At 49.7% G+C, this 21,013-nt stretch overlaps 1 protein-coding gene across 7 annotated transcripts in view; it reads right to left on the minus strand.

Moving 5' to 3' along the window:
- Positions 1 to 6,570: 6,570 nt before the first annotated feature.
- Positions 6,571 to 21,013, minus strand: part of PTK2B (protein tyrosine kinase 2 beta) — a 119,793-nt gene continuing 105,350 nt past the window's right edge. For 4 of the 7 annotated variants that reach the window (XM_081188446.1, XM_081188449.1, XM_081188447.1 and 1 more), the window contains 8 exons: positions 18,325 to 18,450; positions 15,202 to 15,348; positions 12,591 to 12,629; positions 11,575 to 11,602; positions 10,393 to 10,448; positions 8,949 to 9,095; positions 8,747 to 8,827; positions 6,571 to 7,440 (listed from right to left, as the gene is read on the minus strand). In XM_081188446.1, the coding sequence (XP_081044572.1) occupies positions 7,225 to 7,440; positions 8,747 to 8,827; positions 8,949 to 9,095; positions 10,393 to 10,448; positions 11,575 to 11,602; positions 12,591 to 12,629; positions 15,202 to 15,348; positions 18,325 to 18,450 (840 nt within the window). In that variant the 3' untranslated portion in view covers positions 6,571 to 7,224. The remainder of the gene's footprint in view (positions 7,441 to 8,746; positions 8,828 to 8,948; positions 9,096 to 10,392; positions 10,449 to 11,574; positions 11,603 to 12,590; positions 12,630 to 15,201; positions 15,349 to 18,324; positions 18,451 to 21,013) is intronic. The other 3 variants (XM_081188450.1, XM_081188452.1, XM_081188451.1) reach the window with 3 other exon arrangements.

A 21,013-nucleotide genomic window follows, 5' to 3' on the forward strand; every position in this document is an offset into this window, starting at 1 on the left:
AAAACTGGCTTTTGGAGTTTTCTTGGGTGTGTGTGTAAAATCATAGGGGCTAGGTTTTCATTCTTTCTACACAGCACATTACCTCCCTCCTGTAGTTGTTTCCAAAGGATGCTTCCCCAACTGGTGCCCTCCAGACCCGTTGGGTTACGACTCAACGTAGTGCTCACCAATAGTCAGCATGGATTTCTGAAAAATAAGTCATGTCAGACTAACCTGATCTCGTTTTTTGACAGAATTACAAGCCTGGTAGATGAAGGGAACGCAGTGAATGTAGCCTACCTTGATTTCAGCAAGGCATTTGACAAGGTGCCCCATGATATTCTTGTAAAGAAGCTGGTAAAATGCGGTCTTGACTATGCTACCACTCAGTGGATTTGTAACTGGCTGACTGACCGAACCCAAAGGGTGCTCAACAATGGTTCCTCTTCAACCTGGAGAAGAGTGACTAGTGGGGTGCCACAGGGTTCTGTCTTGGGCCCGGTCTTTATCAACGACTTGGATGATGGACTCAAGGGCATCCTGATCAAATTTGCAGGTGACACCAAACTGGGAGGGGTGGCTAACACCCCAGAGGTCAGGATCACACTTCAAAACGACCTTGACAGATTAGAGAACTGGGCCAAAACAAACAAGATGAATTTTAACAGGGAGAAATGTAAAGTATTGCACTTGGGCAAAAAAAATGAGAGGCACAAATACAAGATGGGGGACACCTGGCTTGAGAGCAGTACATGTGAAAAGGATCTAGGAGTCTTGGTTGACCACAAACTTGACATGAGTCAACAGTGTGACGCGGCAGCTAAAAAAGCCAATGCAATTCTGGCCTGCATCAATAGGAGTATAGAATCTAGATCAAGGGAAGTAATAGTGCCACTGTATTCTGCTCTGGTCAGACCTCACCTGGAGTACTGTGTCCAGTTCTGGGCACCACAGTTCAAGAAGGACACTGACAAACTGGAACGTGTCCAGAGGAGGGCAACCAAAATGGTCAAAGGCCTGGAAACGATGCCTTATGAGGAACGGCTAAGGGAGCTGGGCATGTTTAGCCTGGAGAAGAGGAGGTTAAGGGGTGATATGATAGCCATGTTCAAATATATAAAAGGATGTCACATAGAGGAGGGAGAAAGGTTGTTTTCTGCTGCTCCAGAGAAGCGGACACGGAGCAATGGATCCAAACTACAAGAAAGAAGATTCCACCTAAACATTAGGAAGAACTTCCTGACAGTAAGAGCTGTTCGACAGTGGAATTTGCTGCCAATGAGTGTGGTGGAGTCTCCTACTTTGGAGGTCTTTAAGCAGAGGCTTGACAACCATATGTCAGGAGTGCTCTGATGGTGTTTCCTGCTTGGCAGGGGGTTGGACTCGATGGCCCTTGTGGTCTATTCCAACTCTATGATTCTGTGATTCTATGACTCTCATCAGCCCCTCAACATAGATGCTGTGAGGTGTGAGCCGGCAGTAAATCACACCGTGCAAGTTAGAATTAACTTTTTACTAGCATGATCTGCACAGACATGGCTGTCAGGCCTAATGAGCACAGCAGCTCATCCCCGGTAGGCCTTGCCCCATGGATCAGTTGCCAAGACTGATTGTCCCCAGTGCCGCACAGCCATCTAAGTCCCCTGGGGTTTTCGCAAGCAATCGGAGACTATTCCTGTGTGTAGCCAACCTTTCCTCCACCTTCTTCATACCTCTTCTGGTTCTGGGAGACAAGCAGGAAGGGGAGCTTGTCGCAGCAGCAGGAGGGAGAATCCCGTGACTCTTCACCAGCCAGAGTTGTCAGCTTACAGATTTGAAAATAAGGGACCAGCAGCCTCGAAAATAAGGGATCAACAGCCAAAATAAGGGATTTTCAGGGCATTGGTATGTTCTACTTCTGAGCCCCTCCGAGCGGCCGATTTGATCGGCACAAGGCATGCAAGCTCCACCCCCCAGTCGTTCTTAGACTCCTTATTGGGTGAGCAACGCAGCCAAGCAACACAGCTGGAGCCTCCCTCCTCCCTGGCTGGCAGGGAGGGAGGGAGAGGAGCTGCTTCCTTTGAAACCCGGAAAATTTAAGGGACATCATCAATAAGGGATAGCAGCGGGACACGGCGCTGGGATAAGGGACTTTCCCGCCAAATAAGGGACGGTTGACAGCTATGTCACCAGCCTGACTCATCTCTGCTTCTCGGCCTCCCTCTTCTGCTTCTTCTGCTTCATCTTCTGCCTCCAATTCTGGACTTCTCTCTGCCACAGACTCTCCCAGCTCACTAAGCCCTGTTGCCTCTCCAGCTTCCAACACCTCCTCTTCCAGTCTTCTCCCTCTGGCCGCTCATTGTTGACCCACCACGAATCCCCAAGGCTCTAAGCCTCCTTCCCTGGTGGGGTTCACCAGCTGGCTCCTCCCACCATTCCTTTGTGTCCAACCAATCCATGGCACATGAAGTAGCAACCACCAGCTGCTCCAGACATCTTCTAAAGACTAAAGCACTTAGGGGTTGTTTAGGCCACTGCAAAGGGCCCAGGCGTCTTTGAAAATCAAGCCTCTTCAATCCTGGTGCAGAGTGGCTCGGAATCTACCTGCCCATCCTGGGACACCCTCTGCGGTCAGGCGAGGAGCACAGGTTCGTCTGGGTGTCTTGGTGGATGCCCAGAACCTCAGGTGCTGGTTTTGACCTTCAAAGCCCTATGTGGTCTAGGACCCACGTACCTACGGGACCGCCTCTCCTGATATGCCCCATGGAGGACCTTAATGGGGTTCCTCGGGTTACATACGCTTCAGGTTGCATACGCTTCAGGTTACAGACTCCACTAACCCAGAAATAGTACCTCGGGTTAAGAACTTTGCTTCAGGATGAGAACAGAAATCATGCTCCAGTGGCGCAGCGGCAGTGGGAAGCCCCATTCGCTAAAGTGGTGCTTCAGGTTAAGAACAATTTCAGGTTAAGGACGGACCTCTGGAACGAATTAAGTACGTAACCAGAAGTACCACTGGAACAACATTTTGGAGGTCCCAGGTCGGAAGATGGTTAGGTTGGTCTCAACAAGGGCCAGGGCCTTTTCGGTGCTGGCCCCGACTTGATGGAACGCTCTGCCACAAGAGACTAGGGCCCTGCGGGACTTGACATCTTTCCGCAGGGCCTGCAAGACAGAGCTGTTCCGCCTGGCCTTTGGTTTGGACTCAGTCTGACCCTTCTGTTTCCCTCCCCTTATGGTTTTGATCTATGGGCTACTTTTAAAATGAGGCTGCATTTTAACCTGCATTTTAAATTGGTCCCCCCCCCCCCATTATGTTTTTACTGTAATTTTACTGGTGTTAGCCACCCTGAGCCCGGCTCTGGCCAGGGAGGGCGGGGTATAAATAAAATTTATTATTATTATTAGATGCCCTGTAGGGTCCCCTCCCCGATCAGTGGCTGGTACTATTAGGAGTGTGAGTGGAGTGCCCCGCGAGGCTTGGAGGGAAAGAAGATGGAGGGAGTGGGGAAGAGCTACAGGAGGAGGAAAAAGGGAGGGAAGGAGGAGGCAAAGGGGAAAGCAGTGAGTGGAGGAAGGAAGGTAGGAAGCCAGGCAGACAGATCAATGGAGGAGCCCCAGCCATGATGGCCATGAAGACGCTGGCAGAGCGATGGAAAGCAAACTTTATGAGTTTCTGGTCCCTGGTCTTTGGAGGAGCACATACGCCTCCTTGTCAAAGGCGCAAAGGAGCCTAGGTATGCCTCTGCTTAGATGCAGGGTGGTGTAGTGGTTAGATCTGATTTCTTTCTGCAGAGTTGTTCCGCCTGGTCTTTGGCTTGGAATCAACTTGATCCCCTTCCCCTCTTTTCTTTCTCCTTCTGTGATGGAACTCCTATTTGGGGACTTCCCTGGCTTTTTTTCTGGCCCACGTAGGACCAGTCTGGATAGTTGGCCTTGGTGAAGACTTGACGTTTTCATCCCCCCAAAAGTTTTTGATTTGAGTTTCCACTGAAATGAGGCTGCATTTTAATGTTGTATTTTAATCTTGTTTTTAAGTTGTATTTTAATCAATTGTTTTTATACCTGGTGTTAGCCGCCCTGAGCCCGGTCTTGACTGGAGAGGGCGGGGTATAAATAAAATTATTATTATTATTATTATTATTATTATTATTATTATTATTATTATTATGCCAGGCGAGGACCTGTGAGACACGGGTTCAAATCCCCACTACCTGGAGTGACCTTGGGCCAGTCACTCGCTGTCAGCCTAACGTACCCCATAGGGCTCTTGTGAGGATTACATGGGGAGGAGGAAAGCTTTGAACTCCTTGGACGAAAAGTGGGATATTTGGTTGATTGGCATCTGTCTGTCTTGGAAGACAATGGAAGAGTGTGCCTTCATGGGTAGGTAAAGGGACCCCTGACCACTAGGTCCAGTCGTGACCGACTCTGGGGTTGCGCGCTCACCTCGCTTTATTGGCCGAGGGAGCCGGCGTACAGCTTCTGGGTCATGTGGCCAGCATGACTAAGCCGCTTCTGGCAAACCAGAGCAGCGCACGGAAATGCCGTTTACCTTCCCGCCAGAGTGGTACCTATTTATCTACTTGCACTTTGGCGTGATTTCGAACTGCTAGGTTAGCAGGAGCAGGGACCGAGCAATGGGAGCTCACCCCGTTGCGGGGATTCGAAGCGCCGACCTTCTGATCGGCAAGTCCTAGGCTCTGTGGTTTAACCCACAGCACCACCTGTGTCCCTTACACCTTCACGGGTAAGAATGCAATAAAATAAATAAGTAAGCAAACAAGCAAACAAGCTGGGAACGTCAGGAATTGAATTTGGAGACTCCAGGACATAATAAACTCTCTTCTGCTTCTGAACTGTGGCCTCCGATCATCGGATCATTACCTTGCCAAGCTCCTCAAGGGTAGAAAGCTCTGATGAAGAAACAGATCAACAAGAGTATATGTTGTACCTCATTTATCTCAGGCAAAACAATGGCTTTGTTATGATGAATGACAAAAGCCATAAAACGGTACAATTTTCAGGTCAAAAAAAACCACATATCAAACAGAGAGATTCCTGCTGCTGTTGCCGTTTTAACACACAAATATAATATTACAAAGAAGCTGAGGCTGGCTGTGCCGGCCTGGCCTTTTTCTTAGGTACAAAAGTAAAACAAGAATCGAAATTCCAGGAAGGGGATTCAATATTATGGGAGTTTCCAAAAATACGTTAATGGCTTTTCGTCCTCCCAGACCTGCGTGTTTCCAGCAAAACTTCCATCCCAGAAGCAAAACATGAGCCCCAACATTGTCAAGGTGTGTTTAATTTCAAACCCTGCCACAGAAGGACCAAAACCTCCCATTTAAGCTCTGACTCAGTGGCAAAGATTCAGTCTTCACAGCATCAAATCCGTAATCTGTGTTTGTAGGTGGTGTTGAGTCTGCACCCGTCTCCCCTGTCAATAATCTGCATTGTTGCTTGGAATTGGAATTGGAGCTTTCAATATAAAACGCCCACAAGAGAGTTTTGCTGAACGTTTAAGACTAAGAGATTTATTATGGCATAGGCGACTTCCAGACATGAAAGCTGGTGTCCGTATCAGCCTGTTACAGTGCAATCTACTAAGAAGCCCCAGTGACTTCAATGGCACTTACTCCCAGGTAAGTGCACAGAGGATTGGAGCCAGAATACTTGAGGTCCCTCAAAGTTCCCTGTTTTGTTTTGTTTTACTGGAACAGGAAACTTTTAAAGTCTCCTCCATTTGGAGAGACATTGAAGCTCCATCCCAAATTCAACTCCTATCACTTATAAAAATCTAGTGCTTATGTTACGATCAGCAGCCAGATTTGTAATGGAAATCATTAAAAGTTCCTTATCAGGAGGCATGGTTGACTAATGCATGGAATATGGCTTTATCTGAACGTCTGGTCAGACCTAGAAGTGTAGCCTGGGGCAAAGCTAAATCAAATAGTTTTTATGAGGATTGCTCTTCATTTCTGGATTATATAAATACAGTGGTGCCCCGCAAGACGAATGCCTCGCAAGACGAAAAACCCGCTAGACGAAAGGGTTTTCCGTTTTTCGATGCGCTTCGCAAGACAAATTTCCCTATGGGCTTGCTTCGCAAGATGAAAACGTCTTGCAAGTCTTGCGATTTTTTTCGCTCCCCCATTTTTCTAAGCCACTAATAGCCTTTTAGCCGCTAAGCCGCTAAGCCTTTAATAGCCGCTAAATCGCTAAACCGCTAATAGTGCTAATCCACTAAGCCGCTAATAGGGTTGCTTTGCAAGACGAAAAAACCGCTAGACGAAGAGACTCGCGGAACGGATTGTTTTCGTCTTGCGAGGCACCACTGTAGGGAGAACAAGGCTGGGTTACACAGAACCATCTTTAAAACTTTACGAGATGGGACCGCTTTTCTGCAGTTTGCTTTTCATAGCAATCGCGCCATGTGCGGTTCTGTTGTGGTTTACACTGTTACGTGTTGGTTGGTACATACCTTCGTGACAAATCAATTTTTTTAAAAAGAGCCCCTTTTGGATCTCCATCGTTCAGAGGGAGACGTGTTCAAACTCCACCCCAAATTCAAAGGAATTTGGCCCGTGAGAGAGAAGTGAGGGTATTTCCCCCCCCCTAGGGTGGGAGGTTGCACATACAGTTCGTACATGGCCATTAAATAAATGTTTCTATACAATGTACAAAGACACGAGACAGCCTCCTCTAAGGGCCACCTTGGGAATGTCCCTCACCAAAGTGAGCTAGCAAGCTTTTCCTCCCAGGACTGGGTCTTCAGGACCCTCAGGAGAAGTGGCCTGGCCTGCCACCGTTCCTCTGGCTTATCCGGAGAAGGGCGGCAGTGAGGTTTGTGGGTCGCCCCACTGCTCCCCGCCTTTGACCCCCTTCACCAATGAGACACCTTGGCGCCAGAGATACTGGCAAAGAAATCAGACTACACAGCGACGCCTGCACACCTACAGGCCTGGGACCCTACTGGTGCACGCTCAGGACCCCTTGACAGGTCTGAACTGCCCCCGCTAGGACCGGGGTCCTGTGTCCCCCTTAGCAGCATGATCTATGGGGCAGAGGAAGGCAAGTCCCTCCCCTGCCTCACACGCAGACGGCTCTCCCCTAGAGTCTCTTCTCCTTCGTTCTCGGAAGACAGACGTGACGAAACCAAAGACACGAGCGTGTTGCGGCAGGGCAGAGGTGGAGACAGCGCAGGGAAGCTTGGAGGGGGCTACGTATTCATTCATCTTTTAAAAAGGAAGCCAGCCCTCCGGGTCACTCAAAGGAGACCTTCACTAGGTTGGCTCGCATCTTGGCTTGGTCCACAGCGTCCAGGAGGTTCTTGGCGTCCACGGCCAGAGTGTGTGAGGCGGCCAGCATCTGGCGCTTGCACTCATCGCTCAGGGAGGTCATGGCGTTCTGCTGGGCCAAGCGCATCTTGTTGATCAGTTCGGCAAGGTCCTTGTTGAGGAGCTTTTGGGTGCCTTCAATCTGCCGGGGAAGAATACAAACAGACAGACAGACAGACGGACAAAGACACGGATAAGCAGCAGGTTAACTCCAACAACTTGTGAAAGCACTGTGCACACCACTTATAAACGCCACCTCCAACTCCTCGAAACATTCCATCAATGGTGTCTCCGAAAATTTGGACACATCACTTGGGAAGACAGGTGAACTAATGCCAGTGTACATTGGTACCTTAGGTTACAGAGGCTTCAGGTTACAGACGCTTCAGGTTAAAGAGGCTTCAGGTTACAGACTCCGCTAACCCAGAAATAGTACCTCAGGTTAAGAACTTTGCTTCAGGATGAGAACAGAAATCATGCTCCTCTGGCGCGGTGGCAGTGGGAGGCCGAATTAGCTAAAGTGGTGCTTCAGGTTAAGAACAGTTTCAGGTTAAGAACGGACCTCTGGAATGAATTGGAGGAGGAAAACAAGAAAAAAATAATTCTGAATCTCAGAAGCCAGAACAGCAAGAGGGATCGCTGCGCAGCAAAAGCAGCAATCCTTCTTGCTGTTCTGGCTTCTGGGATAGCTGCACAGCCTGCATTCGCTCCGTAAGACGCACACACATTTCCCCTTACTTTTTAGGAGGGAAAAAGTGAGTCTTATAGAGCAAAAAATACAGTAAGTTCTTAACCTGAGGTACCACTGTACTGGAAGAAGCAAAGATCACCAGTGTCAAAGCAATGATTCTTCAACTGGTCGTGTTGTGCAGATGCCACATTATCGTCTTCCAAAGCAACTACAGTGGTGCCTCGCAAGACGAAAAGAATCTGTTCTGAGAGTCTCTTCGTCTAGCGGTTTTTCCGTCTTGCGAAGCAAGCCCATTGACGGATTAGTGGATTAGCGCTATTAGCGGCTTTTAGCGGCTTAGTGGATAAGTGGATAAGCGGCTTAGTGGCTTAGAAAAGGGGGGGGGGGAGGAAAAAACCCCGCAGGAACTCGCAAGACATTTTCATCTTGCAAAGCAAGCCCATGGGAAATTCGTTTTGCAAAGCACCTCCAAAACGGAAAACCCTTTCGTCTAGCGGGTTTTCCGTCTTGTGAGGCATTCGTCTTGCGGCGCACCACTGTACTCTATTCCGAACTTAAGAATGGAAAGCATAATGCTGGTGGTCAACAAAAGAGGTTTAAAGACCCTCTCTCGAGGCAAATCTTTAAAAACGTAGTAAAAACACCGACAACTGGGAAACACCTGGCACAGTGGAGCACAAGGCAATGGAAGAGGACAGAGAGCCACTCTCCTTCTGATACCTCCTTTGGTCGCCCGCTTGCCCGAAAGAGGACCCACCTCAGTGCGTGAAGAGGCAGGCAGAGCCGGGAGGACTTCATCCACGCTCCCGATGAGCTTCCGAAGGGAGAGGCCCACATCCTGCAAAGAGGCAAAATCAAAGCACGATCAGAGACTTCCGCCGGCTCTTCTTCCACCCTGCCTCTACCCAACCTGTTTGCATCAAGGAATAAAAACAGAAATAAATACACGCCGGAGTTACCTTCACAACCAGGATGTACCGTTCTGGAGGGTGGTTGCTGACCTCGTTCTTCAGCTTCAGAACAGCCTTCACCAGGTCCATGACGTCACCGTACACAGCGTCATCCGTCCGGTCCAGGTTGGCCGTGGGGGTTGGCTGAAGCGAGAACTGGAAAGGCAGTGTGGTGCAGTGGTTAGTGTTGGAAATGGGAGACCAAGGTTCAAAGCCTTGCTCAGCCACAAAACTCACTGGCCTTGGGCTAGTCAGTCTCTTGGCCTAACAGGGCTGTTGTGTGTATGTATGTGTGTGTGTGGCGTTTAAATGAAGTGGGGGGGGGGGAGAACAGTGTATGACACCTTGAGCTACTTGGAGGAAACTCCAGCGGGTGCAGTATGCCGCGGCGAGACTCCTTACGGGTCCTCGCTGCAAGATCACATTCACCCGATGCTATACCAGCTGCACTGGCTCCCAGTGGAGTACAGGATCAGGTTTAACGTGCTGGTTTTAACCTTGAAAGCCCTATGCGGCCTAGGACCCTCGTACCTATGGCACCGCCTCTCCTGGTATGTCCCACGGAGGACCTTATGGTCTTCAAACAAAAACATCTTGAAGGTCCTGGGCCACAGGGAGGTTAGGCTGGCCTCAACCAGAGCCAGGGCTTTTTCGGCTGTGGCCCCGATCTGGTGGAATGCTCTGTCCCAAGAGACCAGGGCCCTGCGGGACTTGACATCTTTCCGCAGGGCCTGCAAGACAGAGCTGTTCCATCAGGCCTTTGGCTAGGGCACAGCCTGACTCCCTCCTTTGGCAATCCTCACAGAACTCTAGCTCAATGGTTGCCATTAATCTGATTTGAATTAATTTTATAATGAAATGATTTTAGAATGGTTTATCATTTTACTGTTGTTAGCCTCTCTGAGTCCGGCTTTGGCTGGGGAGGGCGGGATATAAATAAAATTTATTATTATTATTATTGGGATAGAAATGCAATAAACAAGCAAATAAATTGAAGTGGGGCAGGGGTTTGGGGAAGTGCCCCCCCAAGTTTCTGGTAGCTGGAGCACACATTTTTCCTAAATGAAAATTTTATGCATTTATGTATTATTACTATTATAAGAGCAGACCCCACGCTGAAATCAGTGGATTTAAGTAACATTGCCTTTAATGGGTCAGCTCTATGACTAACACTGGATATTTCTTCCCTGCCTTCCAGCTCAGATGAAATAATACAAGTAGGACCTCCAACAAAATGTTGCAGCATATTCTTCCTTCTGCAAGGAGTTCCACTGTTCAGGATAGCTCTACACCTCCCCAATCGGAGGCCTGTATTCCGCCCCCCACCCCAAATCAATGGAATGATACAGTTTTGGGGTGATCCCTGGCCCACGCATCACCTGAACCGGCACAGAGATTGGCTCAAAACAGAGAGAGGAACAGGATGGGAAAAAGGCGAGGGCCAACTACACACCTGAGGTCCAAGTCTGGGCGGCTTCCTGGGTGGTCCTGTGAACTCAGCTAAGCCATCAATAAAAAGGAAACACAACAGTTTGTTATTATTGTTGTTGCTGATGATGACACAACATTGCTGTAAGAGCTGTCAACCAATGCAGGGGTTGGACTGCAACTCAAACAATCTCTGTCCTTTAGCCTCCCCGGTTGGAACTGTTGGGATCTGGTGTTCAAAAACATCTGGGTGGGGCCACAGGTGTTCCCCATTGTTATGTACTGAGTTGAATAGGATCCAAAATGCAGCAGTCTGATTGGTCCTAGAACAATAGGATTCAGAATGCAGCAGTCTGATTGGTCCTAGAACAATAGGGTCCAGAATGCAACAGTCTGATTGGTCCACAGGAGCCACCCAATCCGGCTCCAGGTGGAAGAGAATCCACAACCTGATTGGCCTACAGGAGAATCCCAAAATTAGCCAATCCCGTGGGGCCCATTGTGTAAATAATGTATATAAAGCAGACATTCTGGGGGAACGTCCATTCCTCCTCACCACTATGAGCTGAATAAAGAGCATGAAATCCACTCTCGACTTGGAGTATCTTTCACCCAACCTCTGTCCACTCCACTCACCAACCCAGCTGACCCCTCCACCCTTTGCCACAGTCCTTCCTCCACCCCTGGCGAACCCCCTCCATTTACACTTGACCAACCCCCTCCTTTTACACCCCACCCACGTCCTGCCTCTCCCTCCATAGCTCACCCCCAAATCGCACTTTGAAGCCCGCCCAACCCACCTTTGAACAGTGGCACTTCTTAAGCCTGCAGTGTCTCCATGTTTAAGGCAGGGGGTGCTTTGGAAAGCTGTGGGTCAAATGGCACTCTGAAATAATGCCCACCCCCGCTTCCATCACCCTCCCCTCTTCAGCAGCTTGCTTCGCTCAGGGGCCTGCTGTTCTGCTATCGCGCTGCGGTTGGAAGGGGTGCCTGAGGGTGGTGGGAGCAGCGCGATGTGATGACAGCCTTACAATTTTATTCTATAGTACGACACACTATGTAAGGTGCAGGGAAGGTGGTTAAGCTTCCTCGACTGCACTGATGGGGAACTCAAGTTCTCTCCAACGTGAAGTGCCTGGAATGGTGAGCAGAGAATGACACCTTGCGCGGCTGCACTACGGAAGGGCAAATTGAGTTAGATACTCACTGTATCCTGCCTCCTTCTCGGGGAGTTTCTGAAAAGAAAAGGGGCATTGAGTCACGTGGTTTTGACACATGCAGCATAAATCCAATGCGCGTGATCTCAAAAGTAAAGCCTGCAGTGCTCAGTGGGGCTGACACTTTAGTGAGCATGAGTTTAATCCAGAAAGGAGAGAAATTAGCTGGAATTGAGAAGCAGAAGCAGAGAGATCAGAGATCATGTTCCTAGACCTTTGTCGAGAGCTGCCTCTTATATAGGAAGAAGCAATTTTGGTGTCTCTCAGGGGTGGGGGCCAAATACTGTTTTAATGTATTTTTAATCTTTTGTTGGGAGCCGCTCAGAGTGGCTGGAGAAACCCAGCTAGATGGGCGAGGTATAAATAAATTCTTCTTCTTCTTCTTCTTCTTCTTCTTCTTCTTCTTCTTCTTCTTCTTCTTCTTCTTCCTTCTTCCTTCTTCCTTCTTCCTTCTTCCTTCTTCTTCCCTCCAGCCCTCCCTGCCTGGCTCTTGCCCACCCCCCAAGGCCACGCCCCTCACTGTCCCCACTTCACACCCTCCCTCAGTGTTTTTGCCTGGCTGGACTTTGTCCTTGAACTCTACCCCTTGCTTGTCTGGGTGGAAGAGAGAGGGGTGTGTGTGTAGAAACCAGCCCACTTTAGAAAAAAAAAAATTGCATTTGTGGCTCTGCCCATTTCTGCCTCCGACCTGCGGCCCTCAGGAGACAATGTGGCCCTGGGGAAAAGAGGCAAGGCGAGGGAAGCAGAAGGCCAGGGATTGTCCCAGAAGCTCAGAGAGGCAGGAAGGAATTTCAGAAGAGCAACAGAGCCCTGCTGGAGCGCAGAGACTTAGAGTCAGAGGCCCATGGGGAAGAGGACAGCCCTGAAGCCACTGCAGAGGGTGTCTGTTCAAGCGGTCTGGCCGTGATTATTTCCCCCTTGCTTTATCATTTTTTTGCCAGGAGAAGTTAGGAAAGTTAGGAGAGCCAGCAGAGGGCAGCCGGAGAGTTGTGGCCCATGGACTTACTGGGGGGTAGGTGTGGCTGTTCACAGACGCCATGGGGTCCTGTGGCAGAAGAAAGCAGCAAACATCAGCAGTCGCAACGAATGATTCGGAGGGGGCGTCCAGACAGAGACTTAATACAGTCATACCTCGGGTTACAGACACTTCAGGTTGCGTTTTTTCGGGTTGCGGACCGCCGAAACCTGGAAGTACCGGAACGGGTTACTTCCAGGTTGCTGCGGTCGCGCATGTGCAGAAGCGCTGAATCGCAACCCACGCATGCACAGACGCGGGTTGCGAACACTGTTGGTTGTGAACGTGCATCCCGCACGGATCACGTTCGCAACCCGAGCGTCCACTGTACTCTATTAGTGCTAGTCCCTTGTTTTCTAGGGCCACAGTTCTTCGGTTCTTCTTAACAAACCCCCTCAGCTGGCATGACAAGCAGGAATGAATTCACGTATTTTTCGCTCTATAAGACTCCCTTTCTCCCTCCTAAAAAGTAAGGGGTTATGTGTGTGCGTCTTATGGAGCGAATGCAGGCTGCGCAGCTATCCCAGAAGCCAGAACAGCAAGAGGGATTGCTGCTTTCACTGCGCAGCGATCCCTCTTGCTGTTCTGGCTTCTGAGATTCAGAATATTTTTTTTCTTGTTTTCCTCCTCCAAAAACTAGGTGCGTCTTGTGGTCTGGTGCGTCTTATAGAGCGAAAAATACAGTGGTTTCCCAGACTTTTTAAATTTCTTCCAGCTTCTCGTTTTCCCTGCCTTAAGTTCAGTTTGCCTAATTTTTGGCAATCTCTCTGTCTCTTTTTAAGGTCCCCATTAAACCTTGATGATTGGGGGGGGGGTGTCATCGGTTTCTGGTTGTTTCTCCTTGTTTTTATTATGTATTCCATGTTTTTAATTTTGCATTTTTATGTTGGGAACCACGCTGAGCACTGCGGATGAAGGGTGGTATACAAATTCAATAAATAAACAAAACAATAATTTTTTTAGAGCATGTTTCTTTTCACCAATACATTTTGGCTAGCAGTTTTCCCTAACACACTGCACGTTTATTTTCATGAACGTGTGCATTTTAAAGGCACATGTCCCTGTAACGTATGCATTTTTACACACCCTGTGGCTGGATAATTTCACTGCAAAATTCGGAGAAATGTAAATTCCAGAGGATACTTGCATCCGAGCTCATGTACTGCTGTTTCGGAAAAGTGCAAATCGGGTGGATTTGCGTTAAAATGCGAACAGAATCAAATCTGTTCCCCGTCCCTGATCAGGAGGTGAAAAAGCTTCCTCTGGTAGGTTACTGTATTTTCTGCTCTATAAGACTCATTTTATCCCTCCTAAAAAGTAAGGGGAAATGTGTGTGCGTCTTATGGAGCGAATGCAGGCTGTGCAGCTATCCCAGAAGCCAGAACAGCAAGAGGGATTGCTGCTTCCATTGCGCAGCGATCCCTTTTGCTATTCTGGCTTCTGAGATTCAGAATATTTTTTTCTTGTTTTCCTCCTCCAAAAATTAGGTGCGTCTTGTGGTCTGGTGCATCTTATAAAACGAAAAATACGGTAATCTTCCCACTATATGGCAACTCCCGAATCCATGGGCTGGGTGCAATTTCAGGTCCCCCCAGTGTAAGCCCATGCAAGGAAGTCTGCAATAGCTCCCCCGTCCCCCACCCCACAATTGGTTTGGGGGCTGTCAGGAGAACCCCAGGGAGAGGAGAGGGCAGATCATTCCATCAGGAGACCATCTGCTTAGTAATACGTTGAGCTCCTCTCCATGTGTCTGAAATCAGTTCTTCTTGGTACTAACTATAGAAGAAGCATTAAATAATGCCAAAGAAGTTATTAAAGAAATAGAACAATTTGGACAAGTAGCAGGTTTTAAATTAAACTAAAATATTAGTTAAAAATATGGAACAAGACTTGGTTGATACAGTGGTGCCCCGCAAGACGAATGCCTCGCAAGACGAAAAACTCGCTAGACGAAAGGGTTTTTCGGTTTTGCGTTGCTTCGCTAGACGAATTTCCCTATGGGCTTGCTTCGCAAGACGAAAACGTCTTGCGCTTTTTTCTTAAAGCCGCTTGAAGAGGCGCAGTTGCGACGGGCCGTGCTTCGCAAGACGAAAAACATCGCAAGACGAAAAGACTCGCGGAACGAATTATTTTCGCCTTGCGAGGCACCACTGTATGTTGCAGCAGGAAATTGGTATAGAAGTAGTTAAAAAAGTTAAGTATTTAGGAATCTGTTTAACCACAATGAATATAGATTTATTTCAAAATAACTATACACCGGTGTGGAATGGAATTAAGAGAGACATGGAAATATGGGGAAGAATGAAATTATCATTTTGGGGAAGGATTTCAAGTATAAAAATGAATGTGCTACCAAAGATGTTTCAATGATTTGTTTCAATCAATTCCTATAATCAAGGGGCAGCAATTTTTAAAGAATGGCAAAAAGCAATTTCAAGATATGTCTGGCAGGGGAAGAAACTGAGAATACAATATAAATTGTTAACAGGTGTTAAAGAAAGAGGGGGCTTCGCCTGCTTTGGGCAGGCTAGAAGGAAACGGATCTCAGGTTTGCCAGTGGCCATCCCTGTGGCCGCCCATATCGCCGCTTAGGTGGACTCACCAGGGCCTTCTCCTCCTGCCGCAACCACTGGTAGTCCTCCGCCATCTGCTTGTGCTGCTTGTCCAGGATCTGCCTCATCTTGGCCCGTTCCATCTCCCAGAGCTTCTGGGCTTCTTCCCGGCTGCTGGGCCGGAGGAAGTCCTCCTCCTTTGCAGGCAAAAGCATGGGAAGAAGAACAGTGAGTGGCCAGAAGCCTCGCTCCTCTTGTGCCAGCAACTCCCAGAAGCCTCGCTTCTCTTGTCCTAGCAACTCCCAGAAGCTTCGCTTCTCTTGTGCTAGCAGCTCCCGGAAGCCTCGCTTCTCTTGTCCTAGCAACTCCCAGAAGCCTCGCTTCTCTTGTCCTAGCAACTCCCAGAAGTCTAGCTTCTCTTGTGCCAGCAACTCCCCGAAGGCTCGCTTCTCTTGTGCTAGCATCTCCCAGAAGCCTCGCTTCTCTTGTGCTAGCGACTCCTAGAAGTCTCGCTTTTCTTGTGCCAGCAACTCCCAGAAGCCTTGCTTCTCTTGTGCTAGCAACTCCCAGAAGCCTCGCTTCTCTTGTGCTAGCATCTCCCAGAAGCCTCGCTTCTCTTGTGCTAGCATCTCCTAGAAGTCTCGCTTCTCTTGTGCTAGCAACTCCCAGAAGCCTCACTTCTCTTGTGCTAGCAACTCCCAGAAGCTTCGCTTCTCTTGTGCCAGCAACTCCCAGAAGCCTCGCTTCTCTTGTGCTAGCTACTCCCAGAAGCCTCGCTTCTCTTGTTCTAGCAACTCCCAGGTTCACCCCCAATTTCTCGCGAGGCCCAGGGATTAATCATAGAATTGTGGAGCTGGAAGGTACCCAAAGGGCCATCTGGTTCAACCCCATTTGAATGGAGCTGAGGGAGTTGAACGGCTGTGCAGGATGGCAGCAAACCTCCAATCCACAGATCCTGAGGACCAACAAAAGGTGACAGGTGCCTCGGCTGTGTTCTCATTGGCTTCCCAGGCACACCTGGCTGACCACTGCTGGAGACAGGTCTGGACTGGGTGGAGGAGAACTAGGAGCAATGGGTTGAGTGGCAGTCGGGGGGCGATATTAGCGAATCAGGGGAAAGCATTTGCGTAAGCGGCGAAGGCGGTAGGACAAACGACAAAGGCTATGCAACAAGGGTGTGCCCTTCCAACAGTTGCAGTGCTCCTCTCACGCTGTAGGCAGCAAGGAGTGCGGCTGCACCTGTTGAATGGCGGCCTGCTACAGAGCTCTCATTGGGGACACAGGCCCAGTTTGCTGTGCGATCTATTTCAGCCCCGTTAAGGCTCAGGCCATCGTACCGCTAGAAGGGTGCCTCTGCCCGTGTGTTGCTTGTCACGAGACTGAGAGGGGGGTCTCAGGACCCCAGCCCCTCAGAGCTACCAAGGGGACGTGTTGGGCGAACACAACACAGACATGGTGAGGTCTAGTCCGACGACCCACTGGACTGCGCGTCGCCTGGGAAATCCAGAGCCTTTTCATGAATGGTGCAAAATCATTGTTCAGTGCGGTACGCATTCAACCACCCCCAAAATCAAAAGCTTTGGAAACGCATGTCCTGTCCCCCCCCCCCATTTCTCTACTGTGAATTCAGAGATAGAAATGTGGAACAGCTCATTTTGCAGGTTGGGGGTCAAATGGATTAGGGGGACGAGGGAATGCTCTCCTTCTGACTGAGGTATACGGCCTTGGCCCAGTAGACCTGAAGGAGCGTCTCCACCCCCATCGTTCTGCCCGGACACTGAGGTCCAGCTCCGAGGGCCTTCTGGCGGTTCCCTCGCTGCGAGAAGCAAAGCTACAGGGAACCAGGCAGAGGGCCTTCTCGGTGGTGGCGCCCGCCCTGTGGAACACCCTCCCATCAGATGTCAAAGAGATAAACAACTACCTGACATTTAGAAGACATCTGAAGGCAGCCCTGATCAGGAAAGTTTTTAATGTGTGACATTTTAATGTATTTTTAATCTTTGTTGGAAGCCACCCAGAGTGGCTGGGGAAACCCAGCCAGATGGGCGGGGTACAAATAATAAATTATTATTATTATCCTTCATAGCCCCTCCAAGATTTGTCTTGGGGGTGGTACACAACATAGGAATCTGCCTTAAACCAAGTGAGAACCTGGGCCCATATAACTCAGCACGGTCCACACTGATTGGCAGCAGGAGTCTCATCCCAGCTCTGCTGGGAGCTATCACTGGGAAGTGAACCACTGGGACGTTCTACATGCAAAGCAGGTGTCCTGTGGCTGAGCTGCTTCCCTTCCCCTCTGAACACCAGCTGCTAGGAATCACAAACAGGGAGATGGCTGCTGCCTTTGCGTCCTGCTTATGGGCTTCCCAGATGCTGAGATTCGTAGAATTGTGGAGTTGAAAGGGGATCCCAGGGGTCATCTAGTCCAGCCCCTTGCAATGCGGGGAATCTTTGCTAAAGCATCCATGACAGCTGGTTGTGTGGATGGCCACGCTGGGAAAAGAGAGGGCTGGACCCGAGGGGTCTTGGGGTCTCGTCACTTCTCTCTCTCCCCCTCTCTCTCTCTCTCTCTCTCTCTCTCTCTCTCTCTCTCTCTCTCTCTCCTATCCCCAACTTCTGCTTATCTTTGAGGTTTCATTTTTGAATTTATTTTATAAAATTTATACACCGCTTGATAGCTCAAAGAAACCTCAAAGCAAAAAAGACAAAACAACAAAATGTTCTCGATGCAAAAAATGATTCGGCAATCATTAGAAAAATTTCAAAAAGCTAAAATAACCAAAACCAGGGACTCAGCTACACAAATAAAATGTTTTAAACGAGTTGTAAAGTGCAATATGCAAATGCGGTGCTAGGTGGTGACAGTGAGCTATGCAAAATTCAATGTATTTTTCAAAACGTTTTAAAATAAAGCATTTTCACAGTGTGTGTGTTTTTTTTTAAAAAAATATGTCTGCAGATTCCACCCAGGTTAAATCTTGCACCAGGTTTCTAAATGTCTGGACAGGCTTGTCCGAACAAGAATGGTTCTAGAAGTCCCAGAAAAGAGGGCAGCTGAAGGCGCCTGCCCGAAATCAAGAGGCAGGGAGTTCCACAGTGCTTCCACACGAAATGGCTGGGTTCTTACAAGTGCAGAACGGGTGCCAGGCTTCCCTCCAGCCCCGTCTTACCCTCATGCTGTGGCGCTTGAAGACGTTGTGCCTGTTGAGCGGCGGGGTGTGCAAGGAGTTGACGGGAGACGGGTACTCGATGGGGCTGGTGAGCGTTGGCGAGCTGGCACACAGACCCTCGGGCACCTGGGGAGGCGTAAGCAGAAGGCAGCGGGCACAAAACTCTAGACACAGCATAGGCAGCAGGCACACAAACAAGGCTCAGGAGACTTTGGCACGGAGAGAAAAACAGCAGGCAGAGGAAGGAGAAAGAGGCCGTCTGTTTGCGACGGGGGCAGCCGTGCCATCTTGTGGGAGTGGCGCTCCACATGCACTGAGGCACACCTCGCCCCCGGCATGCCACAGCGTGCCAAGGAGCCTTGCACCCACACTCCATGAACTTGTGGCCTCTTGGCTAGCAAACAGGATTTCCCCCCTGACCGTTTGTCCTCTCACAGATTTGGTTACTAGCTTGGCTGGAGCGTGAGTGGGGACGCAGATGTAATCAAGTATCGGGGAAAACATTTTAGGGAAACACCTGCTGACACGTGTCTTTGACAACGCTGGAAATGTGCTTAGATGGAGATGCGTCATGTTCGGAGTGGTTTCATGACTGTCTCCAATTGTTGACTTCTGCTAATAAAAGGAGCCGCTGCACAGCTAAGAGGGATGCGGGTGGCGCTGTGGGTTAAACCACAGAGCCTAGGACTTGCCGATCAGAAGGTCGTCAGTTCGAATCCCCGCGACGGGGTGAGCTCCCGTTGCTCAGTTCCAGTTCCTGCCAACCTAGCAGTTCGAAAGCATGTCAAAGTGCAAGTAGATCAATAGGTACCACTCCGGCGGGAAGGTAAACGGCATTTCCGTGCGCTGCTCTGGTTCGCCAGAAGCGGCTTAGTCATGCTGGCCACATGACCCGGAAGCTGTATGCCGGCTCCCTCAGCCAGTAAAGCGAGATGAGCACCGCGTCCCCAGAGTCAGCCACGACTGGACCTAATGCTCATGGGTCCCTTTACCTTTACCTTACTGCACAGCTAGTTGGCTGCCTGCTTGGAGCATGCTTGCTAGATTGCTCACGCACAGCTCACCTGCGTCCAACCTCCCGTCGTCCTCCATTATTCCTACACATCTTACATCTGGGTAAGGGGAAGTAGTGGGCATTCCCTTAAGATTTTCTGACCAGAAATTTGGGGTATCCCGTTCCACAAGGGGCACCAGAAACCAGCTTGATGTGAGCGGTGGCTGGCGACGCAAATGGTTGCTATTTCACTCCAAAAACGAGCAGCCAGTTCAGTTTGCCAATCTGCCTACTGGGCGTCCGAGGTTAGATATGCCCCACGGACTTAGAGCAGCAGCTCCCAAAGCAGGTGGGGTTGCTCCCTGTGGGGCAGTGGGATTCCCTAGGGGGCTGTTAAGAGGCAAGGGGGAGGCAGGGGGTGTATATGGGTATTTGGTGTTGAAAAGTCCGTCTGTTGGGGAGAGGAATGGAACAGAGTCTCTAGGATAGGCATAGGCAAACTTGGCCATCCAGATGTTTTTGAGACTACAATTTCCATCATCCCTGACCACTGGTCCTGTTAGCTAGGGATGATGGGAGTTGTAGTCCCAAAAATGGTTGCCATCAATTTGATTTGAACTGATTTTATAATGAATTGATTTTAGAACGCTGTATTATTTTACTGTTGTTAGCCGCTCTGAACCCAGCTTCGGCTGGGGAGGGAGGGATATAAATAAAATGTTATTATTTTATTATTATAAAACATCTGGAGGGCCGAGTCTGCCTATGCCTGCTCTAGGACAGTGTTTCCCAACCTTTTTTGGGCAAAGGCACACTTGTTTCATGAAAAAAAGTCTCGAGGCACACCACCATGCCAGATGGGGAAAGGTCACTTTTTACTTATGTAAAAAAAAAAAAAAAAAAATAGTAACAGCATAGAAGGTAATGGTTAGGCTAGCATCCCTCTTCCAAATATGCTAGGTTTTTATTTGCAGGGACTGTTCTACATGGGAAAGCATTCAGCACTGTCATTCTCCCATCTGCCATCTGAATTGGTACTATTCTGGGTCAACTTACTCTGCTGCATGTATAGATGAAAATGGCACCAAGTGTGGGGGAGGGGGCAGAACAGGTTTCAGATACAGGATATTAAGCATACACGTACTTCAGATTGAACTGGTTGCTTGCTTTGCAAGTTTTCATTTCCCAAATGACTGCCTTGGCAAGCGCAATACCTACCAGGCTCAACGCCAGTCTCGCGCTGCCGCTTCCCGCGCTCTCAAGGACCCGGGAGGAGGAAGGCGTGAAGGGAATCCCGAAGGCGCGAAAACCTCGCGCATGCACAGGCCTTCTGCCTGCGACAGCCCAGTAGGCCGGCCGAAGCGAGCGGCGATGGGATGTGGGAGGGAGCTCGCTCGCCGCCCCGCGTGTGCCTATGTGGGGCACGTTACAGCCCCGTGACGCCAGCGCCACGCAGGCAGCCAGGCAGGCAGACGGCGAGAGCCCCGCGCTGGGCGGCCTCTCCTCGCCGCCGCCGCCCCGCCTCTCACCGCCCGCCTCGCCCGCCTCCCTCCCACGGCACACCAGGCAACGTCTCGCACCGGTTGGGAAACACTGGTTTATCTCTTTGATGTCTGATGGGAGGGCATTCCACAGGGCGGGCGCCACTACCGAGAAGGCCCTCTGCCTGGTTCCCTGTAACCTCACTTTTCACAG

This window comes from Podarcis bocagei (genome assembly GCF_964188305.1).
Source record: "Podarcis bocagei genome assembly, chromosome: 3".
In the NCBI taxonomy this organism is placed as follows: Eukaryota; Metazoa; Chordata; class Lepidosauria; order Squamata; family Lacertidae; genus Podarcis; species Podarcis bocagei.